The following is an 18,056-nucleotide window of genomic DNA, read 5'->3' as shown; positions in this document are numbered from 1 at the left end:
AAGTCTTAACAACAATAAAAAAAAAGTCTACTTAAATTCTACCAATAAATAAATTCCATCCATAACCTCTGCGGGAAGAGAAGGGTGGGCATGCGGGCCATTCCACAACCCGAGAACACCAGAACTGCTGGAGGAAGAACTTAGACGCCTGTCTGCCTCCCTGGGGGATTCGGATGCACAGCCAGGTTTCAGAACCACTCCTTTAGTGGAGAGAATATACAGGCTGTAGCACCGGACATCCCTGGAGACTGAACAAATTTCTTAATTCTACGAGTTTACTTGTTCACAAATGGGGAGACTGCCTTGCAAGACTGTTGAAAAGTCTACAATCAACATGTGCAATGTGTGTAAGTATACTTACACAGGTAAGTATTCAGTAACAGGAGCTATTATTACTGTTGCCGCTTTCTTGTATCACTATTACCCAGGGCTCTTCTAAAACTTTTTCTCTGAACCTGCATTTCTTTGAGAAGAACAGAAAGCAGTGTGTTTGTAATAGTTTTACCAATGACACCTGACTAGAAGGAGAGACAGATTTCCCGCGTCCCCACCTAAAAGTCTCATACAGGCCACTGTTTACAAGGAAACAAGAAAAACCCCTCAAGGAGTGGCTGCTGACTCACTACCATCTTTTCTGCTCGTCCCATCCACACCCAGGCGCCCGCTCTCCTGGGAGGGTCACTCGGCACCTGTCCCCACGGTTTCTGTGTTCTCAGTGGGGCCCCCCGCCCCCCCCCCACGACCCCATCCTGGCATTCATCGTCCCCGCTGCACCATCTTCGCAGCTGCACAGAAACAAGCTGGTTAAGCCCCGAGTCCTGCCATCTGTGGACCATCGCTCTCGTGCCTGCATGTTAGCAGAAGTCCACGGAAGACCCCGTGCTCTGCAGGATCACGACCAGATACGTGTCCCTATTTTTCTCAATAGTCCTTGTATGGAAAGAAACCAGTCTTCTTCAGGTCAAGGGATAACCGTGTGTTCCTCTTCGTCCACTGTATCCAGTAAGCACATTACCCATACAGACGTCCTTTTCTGCACCCCATAGAACGGGCTGGATATCAACAACACCTCCCCCAGAGCCAGCAAGCGAGCCTCTGACCCATAATATTTCACAAGCCCTAACGTACCCAGGGAAGGCTCGGCTCTGAAAGCCATACCAAAGCACTCATAAATTTCAGACTGCCCTAATCATCCCCTCCTTTTGCTAAGAAACCAGTTGGAGTACCACTTCAGACCCATTATTCTTATAATGAGAACTTTCCTTCGCAATCCTCTGTCATATCAACCTAATCAAGTGTCATGACTATTACTGATACTGAATTTTACTTTAATTTCAAGTATGTTTACTAACAAAGCAAAGGTGAACATTCTTTACAACTGGTTGTCTAATAAAAATACAAAAATTCTTTAGTTATTTTTGTTCATTATTTTTATTAATCGTGACGAAACTCAGTAAGAACTCTCACATGAGTAAAACTATCTCTTTAAGTATCATTTCAAAATTTTAGAGCGTAGAGACAAACAGGCCGATTCTTCTAGATACAGGTGACACATTCATCTCTCCAACTTTCTAACGACTTCCACTTTTGAAAGACTCATCTAGCTTCAACATATTTAAGCCCACGCTCGCCCCCGATATTAGTATTATTTAATTCTCAAGTAGGGTTTAGGAATTTTTACAAATTCGAAAAAGACTTCAAAAACTTAGGTTAGAAAGGAAGAGAAAGAGTAGAGTCAAAACTAATTAGAAAGGCCCATAATGGCAATTTCCTTTTTTAAAGGCCATTGTTCCAAAGTGCCTACATTTATCTATCTCCCTCTGTATCTGTTGCTTTTCAGATCCTTCGCATCAGCACATTATCTATACCGCGGGATATTTTCATCCTTGACAAGGTAGAAAGCTTGTCTGCCTCCCTGTGTTATCTGTCCGCGTTCCATTTGAATCCAATTTCCTTGCATTACCTCTGCCCAGGTCAGGGATGAATGGCTGTCAAATTCCCAGTGGAATAAAAAGAAAAACCCTTTCTTCCTGAGGCAGCAAGTTTCAATTCACAGAGCACATGGCTAATCTACATATGTGAAGGTCACGGCACTTCAGTCAAAGAGGTTAAGAATGGAACAGCTCACGTAAGGGGTTGTCTTAAACATCTTGGCATGATGCCCAACAAGTAAGATTGTTGAAAAGCAATAGATAGCTTCTGGCAGCGGTAAGGGGAAAAATATTTTGATCATGTGATGCCGCACACACTACCTAGTTTATTTCATGTGTGAAACTTTGCGCGTCCCTAAAAAATACCACGCGTGCAAATCAAACCCAGATTTCCGCCTCCCCAGTTTAGCCATGCTAGTACACCTTCCTCTTCATAAAATACATTCATATGAAGTTTCTAGACGCACCAAGAATAAAACGTCCACATATTAACAACCAGTTGGCGCAAATAATCTTAAGAGCCGATTACAACTTCTTTACATTAGTTTTTCAAAGAACCATGAAACACCAGGAAAGGGTAGTTAGACTAAAAAAGCACATTCCTTTGAGTTACCCGAATATAACTGTCTTAAATAAAATTCACCTTCTCCCTCCATTCTTCTCTCCCTCCTCATTAATAATACAGCAATACGGAAAACTACAGGAACTTAATGCACAATAAAAGACAAAACACAAAATTGCTTTTCACGTCCTATCTTCACTAATTAATTGCTGAATAAAAGTAAACCATTACTGTTTTAAAGTGTTCATACTTCTGACAAATGTCTCAATGGAGGAGGAAAAACAAAGTCTCGCCCCACATAATGGACAGCAGGGGAGAAACCAAGACCTTCACAAGGCACGCCTCTGCCTGCTGTAGCATGGCACCTTCTGGAGTGTTCTCTCTACTCAGCCAAATGAAACTGAAAGGGAGCTGGCACCAACAGTCGGGAAAGGGAAGACTTTCAAACCCAGCAAAATCATAACAAATGGAACTATAATTTTTTAAACTTTTCAACAGTTAACAATAATAAACTGTTTCTTTAGCACATGGAGAAAATTAATTAAAAGCAAAAGATCCATCTCACCAATCTGCAAGCTGTCTGCCTACCACCAATTTCCTTCCATTCAAAATTTACACTGCTTACGAGGCCTGAGTTATTCAATCCATATTCTAATTACATGGGATAGGAAGTAAGATGAAAACATTCCACAAACCGTCTTCTTTATTTTAATCACCAATATTCACTTTATAACCTAAGGATATCCTACGCATGTTCTTCTACGCTAACCAATGAACACCACGATGTTTAACAATTTTTCAATATTCCCCGGATATCTTTTCATCTGGTACAGTGTCCCGACGCCAAGGCCACTAAATATTTGTTGATGATGGTGAAATTAAATGCTCCAATTATCGATCTTCTGAATTTATTTTTCCTTACCAGTTAAAAAACCAGGACTGTAAGAAAAGACTGGAAAACTACAGCAGACATTTTGGAAATGTGATCGACTGCCCCAGCACTCACTCTTCCCAAACACATGGCAAGGGACAGACACATGAGGCAATAAAAAACGAACTGTCTGGATTAGAAATAGGCTTCAAATGCTAACCTACTTGTTCCGAGAGGAAAGACTAACAGGCTGTTAAATTAACTTGTCAAATTAACTAATACCGAACCACAGCTAACTCATTTTAATTCCTTATCCATGAGAAAATACAATCCTTTGTTACTTTTTGAAAGCATCCCCTTGCTTGCCAGGCAGTGTACCAGAACTTTATCAAGTGTCCTTCTTAAAACAATTCCATGGGTTAAGTCTTCCTTCCCATCTCCTTAGACCAGAGGGAACTTCAAACGCCAGGGAGTAAAGAGGCTAGCCCAAGGTCACGCAGGTGGTCAATGTCCAATCTTGCAGGTTCTCTAACCTGCACACCTTTGGCTCTTGCCCTCGCCCCTCCTGCTTCCATTCCCAAGCCTCTTCACTAATGTAACTTCTCGCTGACCAGCTCTCAGCTTATTAGACTTTATTTAGCGCAGTGCCTTCTTACCCCTACCCCGACCCCAGTCCAGTCTGTGTGAGATGAGACACTAACACCAAGACTTCTCCCACCAAACTATTTACACTGTATTGTGTAGCACGGTTACTGGTTCTTAGGCCCTGCGTTGTCATTTTACCAAGGTCCACCATCCAGTACAGTACAGGCACACATACTAGGTCGTCTACAAACATCTGCCCGATACCCTGGCTCTTGCTATGATGACACAAATCTCTAGTCCCAAAGCCCTGACGACACACAGGAGACTGTTCAATACGGTGAAGGTAAATGAACTGAATTCTAAATCTTTCATGCTAATGACACTATAAAGTCATCTCTTTAGCTGAAAATTCACCTTATGATGCCCAAACAAAAACCCAAATTAAGATCGCTTTCTCATCAATATCACAGCACCTAAGAACAAACTCCAAGTATACTGACCCTCCACATAAAACCTTGAAGCGGTAACTGAACAGATTTTCTTGCAACGGATGTTGGAAATGTATAATACACGCATCAGGAAATTTTCAGTTTGGATACATTATCAACTATTCAAATAGTTCTTAGATGATGCACTTTGAGGGATATAGTCGTTCTGCAGAAGAATAATGTAGCCATTCATTTTAATTTCCACTTTGTAAAACACCAGGAGTCCATGACAATTCACCAGGGAAAATTATGGCTTATACGTTATATTTACTCTTTGTATCTTAAGCACCAAGTGGTGCTCAGTAAGATTTGTTCATAATAGAATTAAAGTTTGTCCCTGATACTTTTATAAATCTCAGCATTAACAGAAAGAAAGAAAGAAAGAAAGAAAGAAAGAAAGAAAGAAAGAAAGAAGAAAGAAAGAAAGAAAGAAAGAAAGAAAGAAAGAAAGAAAGAAAGAAAGAAAGAAAGAAAGAGAAACCATTCCTCTCTACATATCCGAGGCAGGCCCTTGGCATTCATTCTCAGCTTTGACATTCCCTACTTTGACTATTTGAGAGCAGCACCACCCTTGGTGATACGCAGAGTAAATGATAATCTTGCTAAGGACCAAATGTGAACCACAGAGTCAGTAAAATTGAAACAGATACAGAAGTAAGTTACTTAAGCATGAATCAGAGACCAAAGTCCACCATTCAGAATTGCAAAAAAGCCTAGTTTTAATTTTTTGAAACTTTGTTCCTTTGCAGAAAGCACTTCCCCTAAAAAAAGCTAGTCAATTTCATAGATCATGAAAGCGGAAAGGACAAAGACCTAGAAGATAGGAATAATTCTCAGAATCTACTAATTAACATTAACGACGGAATACCGTGAGGCAGCACCTGAGATCCAATGACGCCAATCCATCACAGTTCTATTGATCAACCAAAACCAATTCATCCAATTGTTCACAAGAGTCCCAATCAGTACAAAACTACATTTTGTGAGGGAAATTGCCGTGGTATTCACAAAATCTGTATATTTGCATAGACCTCAGTTTATATTCACTGAACATGTCTGGGACCCAGTATAGTTTAATAAGATGTTCAGTGGTGCATTGCTGATTAGGCACCATATTTTTTAAAATTCAGAGCAGCACAGAATTTTGCAGCTGGGAGGGACTGGGGTCACCTAATTGATGGAGGCAGGGGCTTATCTGCGACCACACCCCTGAACCGCATCAGGGCCAGGCAGAGAACAAGAACTCAGGGCTCACTACACAGTGGGAAGGCAGGTGGGAAGAAAAGAGACACCACGGAACAATGCCACCGATTTACAGAGATGACCTCAGCGGCGGCCCCGCCCAGCAGCCAACATTCCAGATCAGGAAACTGAGCCTCTGCCATATCTCAGAGAAAATGGGCACTCAAGCCTACAAATGAATCAAAGTCTGACCAACTCCAAGCCCAAGATCTTTCCATTACATCAGGATGCCTCGTAATATATTCGCATTCTCTCATAAATCCTCATAATGACAGAAATAAACTAATATACAACAAACATACCAGTTCCCTTAGAAATATGTCTGCTTCTTCAGACAGACTCTTGCTCAGCAGTAGCAATGTTTTACGTTTCTATTTCCAAGGTCATTTATAATTCATTGGGTAAAGTGAATTTATTATAAAAAAATATGAGCTGAAAGCAGAAAATTTAAAGGATATTAGAATGGGGTTACAGCTTGATATATATAAATATATGGTCACGGAAACTTCAAATTTGCTTCTTAAGTTTTCATAAATTAGATGCCAAACTCTAGACAAATTTTAAAATTACCAGTCATTTCAAAATAAGGTTACGAAGCGCGGTGAGTGGTTTAACTTCTAAGATGCTCATCACAAAAAGAAACAGGAGATACTAAGAATTCTGGAACAGCCTCCACTAATCATCAATGCCTCGCTTTCTGAAAGGTTTATTTCAGGACCCAGAAGCAGTAGCTGAATTTACTCCTCAGCCAGCATACATTATCTAAACAGTTACCAAAAATACTCCAGCAATCCAAGTATCTTCCTAAATCTGAGCAGACTGTTTTAACTTTTTTCCAAGAGCCTATGTAATGTAGAAAACTGAGAAAAAGAAAAAGGACCATTCTATATAAATTTCAAACTGATTATATTTTCCTTCTCTTAGTTATTATTCTTTGTAGCGGGATCTTTATTTTGTTCCGGCACAAAGCCAGTAATTGATTGGTAGAAATGGAAAAGAGTCACTAGCTCACATCAACTATATCACAACAATCTACAATTATTTGTTTTGCCAAAATCCACTCCCCCACCCAAAAAAAAGCTGGCCAACAGACTGCTGACCCACATGGTTGCTATTTGCATTCTGTTTAAATGAGCCAGTTCTAAGTCAACGATGCCAAAAATGCCATGCCCAGGTTCAGTGGGGAGAGGCTTGGCACGCTGTCTCTCTGAACTGCACACAGAAGCAACAGCCATCCCCAGACCCTAGCTACCGTCCGGCACTGGGCTGATTAGGAAAATGGGTGCTTAATAAATATTTGCCAACTGATCATCTGGAGTAGATACTTGTCCACCACACACGTCACAGCATGCACAAATGCTAAGTGTTTACACCTTAAAAAAATCATTGTTGCTTCCAAGCACACACTCTTAAATCACAGTTCACTCTCTATGTCCTCTGTGGAATCCATGGTTAATATACACAACTGATCGGCTAAAGATGCGACTACATATCAGCATCAATGGCAGCGAAAATACAATTCCAAATTTTACACACAAAAAAGCCTCTTCTGAAGACTAACCAGGATTCAAGAAGCAACCCTTTGCAGCTGCCTCTAAATTTAATTAAAAGACCAATCATCTTAATTTAGGAATTTTTCCACATACAAAGAATTTCTGCAGCTTTACAAAGGACTACAAATTAAAAACATAAGGGGGGAAGCACAAACTTGGGGGCACAGAACACTATGAAAAAAGACCCAGCATCACACGGACTGGCTGTTTGCTCAGGCTAGGGGCAGGGGGGACTGGGATGGCCCAAAACCTAAAACACAACTGGAAAAAAAACGACCATTGTAAATGACTTTCACCGATAGAAGGATATAACAAGTAATTTAAAAAAAAAAAGCTAAACATGCAAAAGATAAGAGAAGTAAAGGGAAAAATGATCATGCTAACAGTTCGTTTCCACATCCTATCATCTAACCAAGTACGAGGCTTCTCTCAACAAAGTATCCCAAACCTTTCAACAGAAAGGCTTCAAAAAGCTGCTTTTAAACTTTTAATGACCTGACAATGAAACAACGAACCCACATAGGACACACTTACACACTTCGGAACAGACAAAACCTGGGAAGATCACCCCAAAGTCAGAGCTGGGCAGTAGTAGTGGAACGAACACACACATACACACACACACACACACACACACACACACACACACACACCCCATGAGCACTGCTAGGGAACATGTGAGGAAGGATTTACTAATCAACTACAAAGCAGCAAGATTAATGGCCATGAAAAGATTATTTTCCTTATAATACACGTTATAACTAACCATTTGAAAGTCTGACATGAAGGAAGGGAAGGAAAAAATGTACTTTTTTATTTCCGTTTGGGAAGACGAAAAGTTCTGGAAATCAGATGGTGGTCCACAACAATGTGAACGTACTTAATGTCACTGAACTGCACACCTAAAAATGAGTGAAACGGTAAATTTTATGTTCTGTGTTATTTTACCGCAATAAAAAAATACATAGATATAATTTTTTTAGCAACCCATAGTTTTCAAAGCGTGGTCCAGGATTTTCTTCCGGTTTTCATCAAATATGGCTTCCCTTCCAGAGTCACCTAATAAGTAACGACTTGTCTGAGTCTCAAGTTTCATCTTTCATCAAGGCCCAAATGAGACCCTGAGAAGTGCATCCTACAAAAGATGGTGAGCAGAGGCCAAATCTACTTCAATTCAAAAGGTCGGTCTTGCTATGACAGATCTGTTCCAGATTCTACTGCCACCTACCTAAAATAAGAGTGTCCATTGGTAAACCGGATATGCTGAAGATCTTAGAGCTCTGGTCTCTTTCCTACCAATAAGCATCATCCAAGAAACAAATTAATTTCATCATTAGTTCATCTGTCAAACTCAGTGGCCTTCTAGTATTCTTGGCACTGATCCATTCAGAAGTGGGCTTTTGAAAACTGTCTATTGGATCCTATTCAAATACGTAAATCTAAGGAAATAGTTTTCTCAGAATTATTCCAAGTTAAAGCCTTTGAAAATAGAACATGTTTGCTGAAAACTTACTGCGGAGACACACATTTTAGTTTGATAAATCCACTCGCTCACTCAATTAGTGTGAATTGTTAAGTTAAAACCACAGTATGCATGTAGCAACAACTCCCTTCATTCCAGTGTTAGCGTAAGGGAAAATAAGCGTGTACTTAATGACACCTGGGTACCGATACCTCTATCATTTTCTTTTCACCAAAATTCTCAGGGGAAAAAGTCACCAACGTATACCAAGTTTTTAGATCAAAGTTATCATTCAATCATCCAATTAAACCAAAAAGAGCCACTTAATCTTGTATAAATAGCCTCCGAACTGTAAAAGCAGTATCATTTCATAGTTGTACATCTGTGATATATGCGCATCCTCAGTGGGTAAGCAGTTGTGCCCGGTACTTCTCCCCCTCCCTATACACACACACACACACACACACACACACACACACACACAGAGAAGTCAAATAGAGAACCCTCAGCCTCCCACACACATACACAGCCAGGTGTGCTCCTTCACATATCCACAGAGAATCTGCACAAATATCCTGATGAAGAAAGGGCACCTCAGGAAAACCCTGTGACCAACAAGTATCCGATTCTAAAAAGGCCTAGGATGTGCAAGTGGCCCGAAAGCATAAACAGCATTATAAAATGTCATAAAAATTTTGTAACATCCACTTTGAAAATCTAATTATTGCAAGGAAAAAATTAAAGGAATTTGAGTTTTATTAACATTCCTTTTGAGCCTCCATAAATCTGTTGGTTTAATTGATACATGACAGTTCTTTCAAATGTAAATATAAGCTTCAAACTTCCAAAACTACACACAGGCCAAAATGAAAGTGACACAAGTGAGTTATTAGTTCCTTTTCCTCAATGATGGATCAAAGTACACAGATCCATTAACTGAGCAGTGTCAGTCTAGCATAGTGAGAAAAACCTCTAAATTTAGGACGCTGGGCAAAAAGCTAATATAGTCAGTCCCCAGTGCAATACATCCAAAATTTACATGTCCAAATCAGTCTTCAAAATAAGTAGCAAAATTTCAGAGACCCCAACAAATTTTAAATCGAACCACTCTCATCCTAGGAGAGAACAAGAGTTAAATAAGTGAAATGATCATCTTTTCAGTTTGCCTGTCATATAGGTATTTATCCTATGGAAGTAAGTAAGTTCCTATTACATCAGAAGCCATTTTTTTTTTAGATGTACTCTGCCCCAAAATATAAAGTAACAAAGTCCATTAATAAGAAATAGAACTGAAAACTCAACCCCATTCTCTTACACCTGTTTTCTTTAAAACGTGTGTCTAATAAAACTACCAAATGAATTTATGAGCCTTCCTCTACACTGTCTTACATTTTCAAAATTGGTCCTCAAACCAGAATTAATACTATTTTTATACCAGCATGAAGATGTTATTCTCTCAATTCTAATGGAATCACATGATATTTAGAGGGAAGGTACATTAGTTTAAGTGTCTGAGAGTGACGTGGATTATTTCCATCTCTACAACACGCTTGTGATATTCTGATACAATATGATGCCGGGGAAAATGGAACAAGCAGAAAAAGCCCTGCCAAAGATTGATTCCGAAATACAGATAAAAAGCACAACCAAAGTAAAAAAGGGAGTTGAGGCTTCTCATTATAGAGCCAAGACAAGAATACGATGCTCCCTAGAACACACTTATCAATTTTATGTTAATATAAATGTAAATTTAAGTGACAGCTGCCTTAAAGAGTAGTTATCATCAAAATAAAATGGTCAAAACTAAGCACACAGAAATCAGGATATCCAAAGAAAACAATTTTAAACCACACACCCTTTCCTCCCAGGTAACCTAGGAAAACAGAAAACTGTAAATATTTTCTATGTATTTTGTTTCGGTTTTTTAAATGCTAGGCCTTTTCTATGAACCACAGCTGCCAATTCCACATTCTCTGACGACACAGCAGCCAGCCAGCCAGCCATATCTCAGCAAATATATTAATTCAGGGCACAACAATTTCTTTACAAGGTTTAAAACATCAGATAGGGTAAAACATCACTGGGAGGGGAAGTGGGGAATGATGTTATGCTATAATGTATCTTATACAAATTTTAAGGTCATCAGGAACCAGTCTGTAACTTCCTGCTTTGTAAGCCAGCTAGTCACTTCTTTGAATGATAAATAAGGCTCTTTTTATTACGTTGTGTTATATTCTGTTAAACTGAAGTGAAAATAGCATTAATGGAATTTGGCACAGATGTGGACATTATACAATATTACTTACAGGAGCAGACCTCAGTACTCCTTTTGAACTGCTCTATCTCACAAAAAAACCCAGCAACAAACTGTATCATAAAATGGCTTATTTCACTTTTTAAAAAGACCTTCCCAATACAATATACAGACATATTTTGTTCCCAATTATAAAAACATTTGCTGCCCAATATAAACAATTCCTAAAATCAAAAATGAAACTAAATGTGCTAAAGCCACAAGAAAATTTCATCATTTAACAACGTGATTTAATAGTACTTTATGGCCTATAGTGGCATAGTGATTCAATATTTTGGACAAATAACTATGCCTTAATATAATGATCACAACAAATACTAAATAAATACTAGCTTCCCAAAAAGAAAATACATAAAAAAGACACATTCCACACATTATACGGCAAAGTACCTAAGAGAAATCTGTGAATCTAGGTCATATGCCCAGCAGTTTCCTTGCCCCTCAAAAATAAAAAAGCTATTCCCAAGGGTCACACCGAGGACATAATGGATTCACTCTCATTCCAAGAAAACAAAATACTTAAAATGATTGGTACCATTAAGAAATAATACTTTAAAGTAACAAGGACCTACATCTGCCTCTATCATCTCTCCGTTCTAGTTCACCAAGATGGGAATTTTAAACTATCCCTTTAAAAGCAAGCTGACAAAGCAAATCTTTTTAAAATTAATTACGTGGGTTTAGTTACACGAGCCTCCTCTGTGTTTTCACTTGTGTGCATCAAAAATGAAAATTGATAATCACAAATTTTCTATCAAGAGCAGGAAAATACATTCTCATTAAAAGTTAAACTCCAGTAACCAAAGATTTGAAAGCCAGTGGACACTAATGTCCTCGGCCAGGGATTCACAGGATTATCTGTTAAATTCAGTCCTGTGTTCACTCTGACGAGTCTCTCCCCTAAGATATGACTGTTATTAAAATACGCCTTCCTAAAATAAATAAGCTAAGTAGATTACAACCGCTGTTATTCCTTCCTAACAAATGAGGATTTTAAAAACTTTCACAGCATTTAAGATGTCTACAAAAGAAAGATTATTTGGAAGAAACACACCCAGAACAGCTTGCATGAGATAGTTTCCCTAATACATGTGTAAGCACTTCAAATAAGGGTCACACCACCGAACCCAACAAAATAATCAAGAAGAAAATAATGAAATAATTTTCAGTATTTCACAAGATTATCCATGTTTCCCCTTTGATTAATTCTTGTGTACAAAATTATAGTTTCCTCACTTCATGCTTATGTCATTTCAATTGAAACTCCTTATCCACATTTTAAATGATCAGCACCGTTACAACATAAATTACTAGAAATACAGCTTTAATCTTGTTATAAAGCTAATTCAATATCCCTAAAAGAGACCGCTGCATATCAGGATCTTGAAATGTTATCATTTTTAATTTTACACTAAACTACGTGTGCTGACAATTCACATTTTTCCCCCACAGTTTAATCTGGAAAGGGCACTTCAATAAACGCTTTGCAAATCCAGAAATTGCTAATATTTTTGGCTTCATTACATTTCAATTGCCACATCTTCATACTACAATTCAAGTCCGTGATATATGCAGTGTCCACATTAAGACTGTCAAAGATCTGATTTTTGTAAATGCCCAATACTGGACACCAGCATAATGTTTTCAGGATTTAATCCTCTTATTAATAACTATGATTCATAATAACTTAAGCTTTAAATAATATTCAACCTTACATCTGCTTGTAATAGAGCTCAGTTATTATTTGTGGCAAGAATTTTTGTGACTGTACTGCTCAGCACTTCTATTTACATCAGCAGTGCTAAATGCCCAATGGTGAGAGGGGAGCCAATCAGATGGCAGATTAGATGTCAACTCAGAGGCAGCTGTCTGGAGACTATTACAGCCAGTTTACCTCCACAATTCAAATTCCAAACCTTGCAAAGGAGATCAAGTCAGTCTTTAGGCTCAGCCTACGAGCAAGAAACAGCAAGAGTGCAGGGCACTTCCTAATAACGCCGTAGGACTTGGGGGACAGCAAATTAAAGAAAATCCAAATAAATCTGATCCAAAAAGATCAATTTTCACTGGCCTGCTATTTTCCTGGACTTGCTGAATAAAATGTATGCCTGTTCCATGATCAAAATAAGTTCAACTTAACCGGGATGTGTCCCTTTAACGTAGCCTATCTGTTGAAGGTGACTCCTTTCCAGCAGCCTATAAGCCAAATAATGGATTTCCTGGCTATTCTCAGGAAGGAATCGATTTATTTTAGAATATTTTACCTCCACGTCGTTGTAAATTGGGGCATTCTTTTTGCTACGAAACATCCAAACTCAAAGCTCGCATCGAGTATCTCTGAATGGCCGGGCAGAACTACGAAAAACACACTGGGTTTGCCACAAAGCTAACCTATTTTTCCTGCCTTCACCTTGCAGGCTAAGAGGGAACGCGGTGTGGCTGGAGGTAGGACAAAGTTCCTCATTCTTTTCCCAGTTAAAGCTTATTGTTGGCGCTAACCGAGAAGACGGGGTCAATATTCCTCCCCGCACCGTACCGGCCGGGAGCGCCTATTTTGTTACAAAAGCCGCCCGAGCCGTCCCCGGCGCCCACGCCGCTGCCTCGCCGCGCGGTCCCCGGCTCCGGACGCGCGGCTCCGCGCCCGGGGTGGGGTGGCGAGGCGGGGGTGCTCGGCGGCCGGCCATCGCAGCGCGCGTCCCGGCCCTCGGCGAGACCCTCTTCCCCCAGGCCCCCGGGGCCCGGGCCGCGCAGTCGGGCGCCGCGCGCTCCCCAGCCTCCGAGGGAGGCAGCCGCGAGTTAAAATGGCTTTGGGCGCCTCGCCCCCGCCTCCCCCCCGGCAGAAGACGCAGAAAAAGTACGCGGAGAGAAAGAAACTAGGGCTCGAGGCGCGCGGCGAGGCCGCCGCGGCGGAAGCAGGCCCGGCCGGCGCGGGGGTTACCTGGGATCTGCCCATGGTCGGGCCGGGGGTGCCGGGGCTCATCGCCGGGTGGCTCCTTTGTTGCGCGGCCGCCCAGGCCGGGCTGGCAGCGGCGTACTGGGCGCCCATGTCCTTGCCCAAGCCCATGCCCGCGGCCGCCTGCTGGCCGCCCGCCGCCGCCCCCGCCGCCGCCGCCGCCGCCGCCTGGGACTGGGGCTGCGACGGCGGCGGCGGCGGCGGCGCGCTGGGGCTGCTGTAGTCGGGGTAGCTGCCGCCGTAGCTCCTCATCATGGGGCTGGGCGAGGTGAGCAGCTGGTTGAGGGTCGGGGTGGCCCCCGACGGGTGCTGGTTCTGCCCGGCGAAGCGCTGGAAGCCCCCCGCCGCCGCGCCGGCGGCCGCCTTGCTGAGGCTCGCGGCCCCGCCGCCCCCGGGGCCCATCATCATGCCGCCGCCCTGCTGCCGGGGGGAGCTCAGCACCCCGTACCCCGAGGACGAGCCCCCATAGCCGCCGCCGCCGCCTCCTGCTGCTGCCGCCGCCGCCGCGGCCGCCGCCGCCACAGCTCCCGCTCCTGCTCCTCCTCCTCCTCCTCCTCCTCCTCCTCCGCTGCCGCCGCCTCCTCCTCCTCCTCCTCCTCCTCCTCCTCCTCCACCGCCGCCGCCGCCGCCGCCGCCCGCGCTGGGCCGGCTGTAGCCCGGATAATGGTTGTACTGGCTGTTGGGGTACCCTTCGTGGGAGTTCTGCAGGGGGTCCATGCTGTTGGGGGCTCCGGCGGCGGCTGAGGCGGAGTGCATCATCCCCATCCCGGGGCTTTGTTGTCCGCCATGTTGATCAAAGCAAGGCCCAGTGCGGCCGCCGGGGCCGCCGCTAGCAGGGGCAGCGCTGCCATAGTAATTATTAAACTCCGAGACGGCCGCCGGGCCGCCGCCGCCGCCACCGCCGCCGCCGCCCCCGGGCACGGCGACCGGCGGCTGCTGCGCGCCCAGGGCGCCCAGGCCAGGGTGCTCGAACCGGCCGCCCGCCGGCTCCCCCATCTTGGGCGGTGCGTCGTCCTCGTCGCCCGGCTTGCTCAGCAGAGGCTGGCCCGGGGGGTCGGCCTGGCTGCCCGCGGCACTGTCCTTGGCGCCTCCATGTTGCGGCTGCTCCATGTCGGGACCGGGCTGAGCGGCGCCGCCGCCCGCGCCGCCGAGGCTGTTGTTGGAAATGGGATGTTGCTGCTGCTGCTGCTGCTGTTGCTGTTGCTGCTGCTGCTGCTGCTGGAACTGGTTTAGCTGCTGCTGTAGTGCGTGGTGGTGGTGGTGGAGGTGGTGGGCATGGTGGTGGTGGTGGTGGGCATGGTGGTGGTGGTGGTGCTGCTGGTGGGGCGGTGCGGCGGGGGCTTCGCCAACGGTTTTCAGTTTGTGGTTGGGGAGCAGCCCCGTCTCCATGGCCGAGCCCGGGCCCGACGAGGAGGAAGAGGAGGACGCCGCCGCCGCCGCCGCCGCCGCCGCGGAGGAGGAGGAGGACAGCGCGGCGGCGCTTCCACCCTCCTTGAGAGCCGCCTCGGAGCCGCCGCTCTTGGCGCTGTTAGTGCTGGCGGCGGCGGCCGCCGTGCTCGCGTTATGGGCCATGTTCAGTTCGTGACGGGGGTGCAGGGGGTGGTGGTGCACATTATTCAGGCCGCCGCCGTCGCCGCCGCCCCCCAGCATGGGTCCCGGTGCCGCCGCCGCCGCGCCGCGCGCCCCCGCCTCCAGGTCCCGGGCCCCGGGCGCCGGCCGCGGCCCGGGGGGCGCCCGCCGCTCGCCGCTGCCCGCCCGCGCCCGCGCCGCCGCCGCCGCTGCTGCCCGCGCGGCCATGATCGCCGCGGCGTGGCGAGGCCGGGCGGGGGGCGGGGGGAGACAATAAAACCCACTTTTTAGTCAGCGGCCCCTCCTGTGCGCATCCACACGCCCCGACGGGAATCGAGCGAGCCCCCTCCCCCTCCACAGGCCCCGCCGGAGCCGAACCGGGAGTCACGCCTTACGGTCTGGGCCTGTTCCCGCTGTGTGATTTCATGGTGAAAGTTTTTAGTTCAGGTTTAAATGAAACTTTTCTCTTTTCCTCTCTAACCCGGATATGGGTAAATACACGACTGACTGAGCCTATCGGGCCCAGCATGGCATGAGAGGGAGCCGAGCGAGCCCGAGCAACTATTATCCACTTCTCTCTGATTACTCGTGTGCACTCGCAAAACGCGGACTGGACTCTGCGCGGGCCGCCGCCGCCCGCCGGTCCCTGCGCCCGCCGCCGCAGCTGCTCGCCCGCCCGCCTGGGCGCAGCCTCGCGGGCACCCGGCGGCCTCGGGCCCGGGGCTCGGGCCGGCTCCGCAGGCGCCCGGAGCGCGGCGGCGTGGGGCGACGCGAGGCTGCACTTTCCCCTCGTGCCTCGTCTCCTTGCCAACCGGCCGTTCGCGTGTTTGTTTTCACGTCTAAAAGGAACGATACAAAGGTGGAAAACGAGTCTGACGAGCAGACAAAAGAGGGAGAAGGGCTGGGGAACAAAGTTGTCTGTTGGCCTCCAAGGTTTGGAGGAGCCGACGGAGCAAGAAAATACTTGTGCAATCTGTGCAAAAGCACTGCCTCTCCCAGGAGTTATGTAATTTTTCAGAACGTTAGCCTCGCTGCCTTGATTTGGGGCCATCAGCGTAATTCCCACCAACTTCTTCAAGCTGCGAAATTAGGGAAGAGTTTAAGGGAAGGTTGGCCGCATTCAAGGAGCGCTGTGCCCTGTACACAGCAAGTACTCAATAAGTGCTGAGACTGACTGCACCTGCCCCGAAGATAATGTTTATATAACTATTTTTTAAGGCACTATATGTATATATACATACAGACATATATATATGTATGTGTGTGTGTATATATATATATGCACACACACACACACACACACACACACATATATATACATATATATATATATATATGCATGTAGGCTTATCAGTGAAAACTCAAAGTATTCCCAAAGGGGCATTTTTCTTGTAATGCACTTGGCTGTCCTCTCTCTAAAGGGAAAGTCTTCAAATAGGTACACTGGTGTGTTATGCTCCAACGTGCACATGGAAATTTAACTATTGGTGCCATAATAGTGACGGCTCAAGTTTAGCTCGTATCTTCATAAATCTATATGACGCCTCTCATCATATTTCAGAGGTTAAGGTGCACAGTTAACCTTCAATATATTTCTAAGCAATGTGAAACAAAACTGAAATAAATGCATATTATATTTAATAAATATAAGATCATATATTTAATTAATTAACATATATTTAATAAATATGAGTTGGCCAGACCTAATCCTAGAACAGAAGTGTTTCAGACTTCATTTTTTTTAAAATACTCTTATCCCTTTATGATGTTTTAAATGTTTTCATTTTTGTTAATTTATCACTTAGTAACCTTTTGAATATCTTCAGGCAGGTCTTCTTAACTGAAGCCATGCCTCCCTTATACTAGTGTGGACCTTGTTTTCATGGAGAGAAAGCATTTGAGAGTGGAACTTTGAAGAGGTCACACTAGCTGCAATAGTGTATATGATTTTGGTAGAACATAGTTTTCTAAAATCATTTCATTCTTCAGCTTTTTACAAAGATTATTTTAGTTTATTTCAACTGCAGTAGTTATTTTATTTGCTTGAGCAAGTGCAAATATGTTAATGACTAAGTAGAAAAGGATAGGTGGGAAAAACTGGTGACTAATGGGGGGGGGGAATCAGGTGCACACCCAAGGTCATTATAGAGTGTACAAACAACAAATTGCAATTCTATTCAAACAACTGGAAAACAGGGGTTGTATCATTGTGTGTAAGAGAGAATAACAGAACTGTAAGATGAATTCATGCCAAATCATTCATCAGTTTTTGCCAAGAGAATACTACATCTTTGTTAGTGGGCCTTTTTGACATTTTCTCCTGGATTTTCTCCCTTTATATATTCAAATACATACTAAATATACACAATACACCACAAAAGCTGAATTTTTAAAGTTTTTCATATACAAATATAAATAGTATGTCTGTTTTGTGTGCATATATACATATATTCTACAATCAAGTACATATTTATGCTCTTAGACATTGAGACTCAAACTAAATACATGTAATCATAAAAGTGCATT

General features: G+C 44.1%; 1 protein-coding gene across 8 annotated transcripts in view; it reads right to left on the bottom strand.

Moving 5' to 3' along the window:
- Positions 1-15,773, bottom strand: part of ARID1B (AT-rich interaction domain 1B) — a 433,036-nt gene extending 417,263 nt beyond the window's left edge. For all 8 annotated transcript variants that reach the window (XM_030316661.2, XM_030316667.2, XM_030316662.2 and 5 more), the window contains exon 1: positions 13,947-15,773. In XM_030316661.2, the coding sequence (XP_030172521.2) occupies positions 13,947-15,758 (1,812 nt within the window). In that variant the 5' untranslated portion in view covers positions 15,759-15,773. The remainder of the gene's footprint in view (positions 1-13,946) is intronic.
- Between the last annotated feature and the right edge of the window lie 2,283 nt (positions 15,774-18,056).

This window comes from Lynx canadensis, chromosome B2 (genome assembly GCF_007474595.2).
Source record: "Lynx canadensis isolate LIC74 chromosome B2, mLynCan4.pri.v2, whole genome shotgun sequence".
In the NCBI taxonomy this organism is placed as follows: Eukaryota; Metazoa; Chordata; class Mammalia; order Carnivora; family Felidae; genus Lynx; species Lynx canadensis.
The sequence above is the reverse complement of the archived record's forward strand: the minus strand, read 5'-3'. Positions and strand labels throughout refer to the sequence as shown.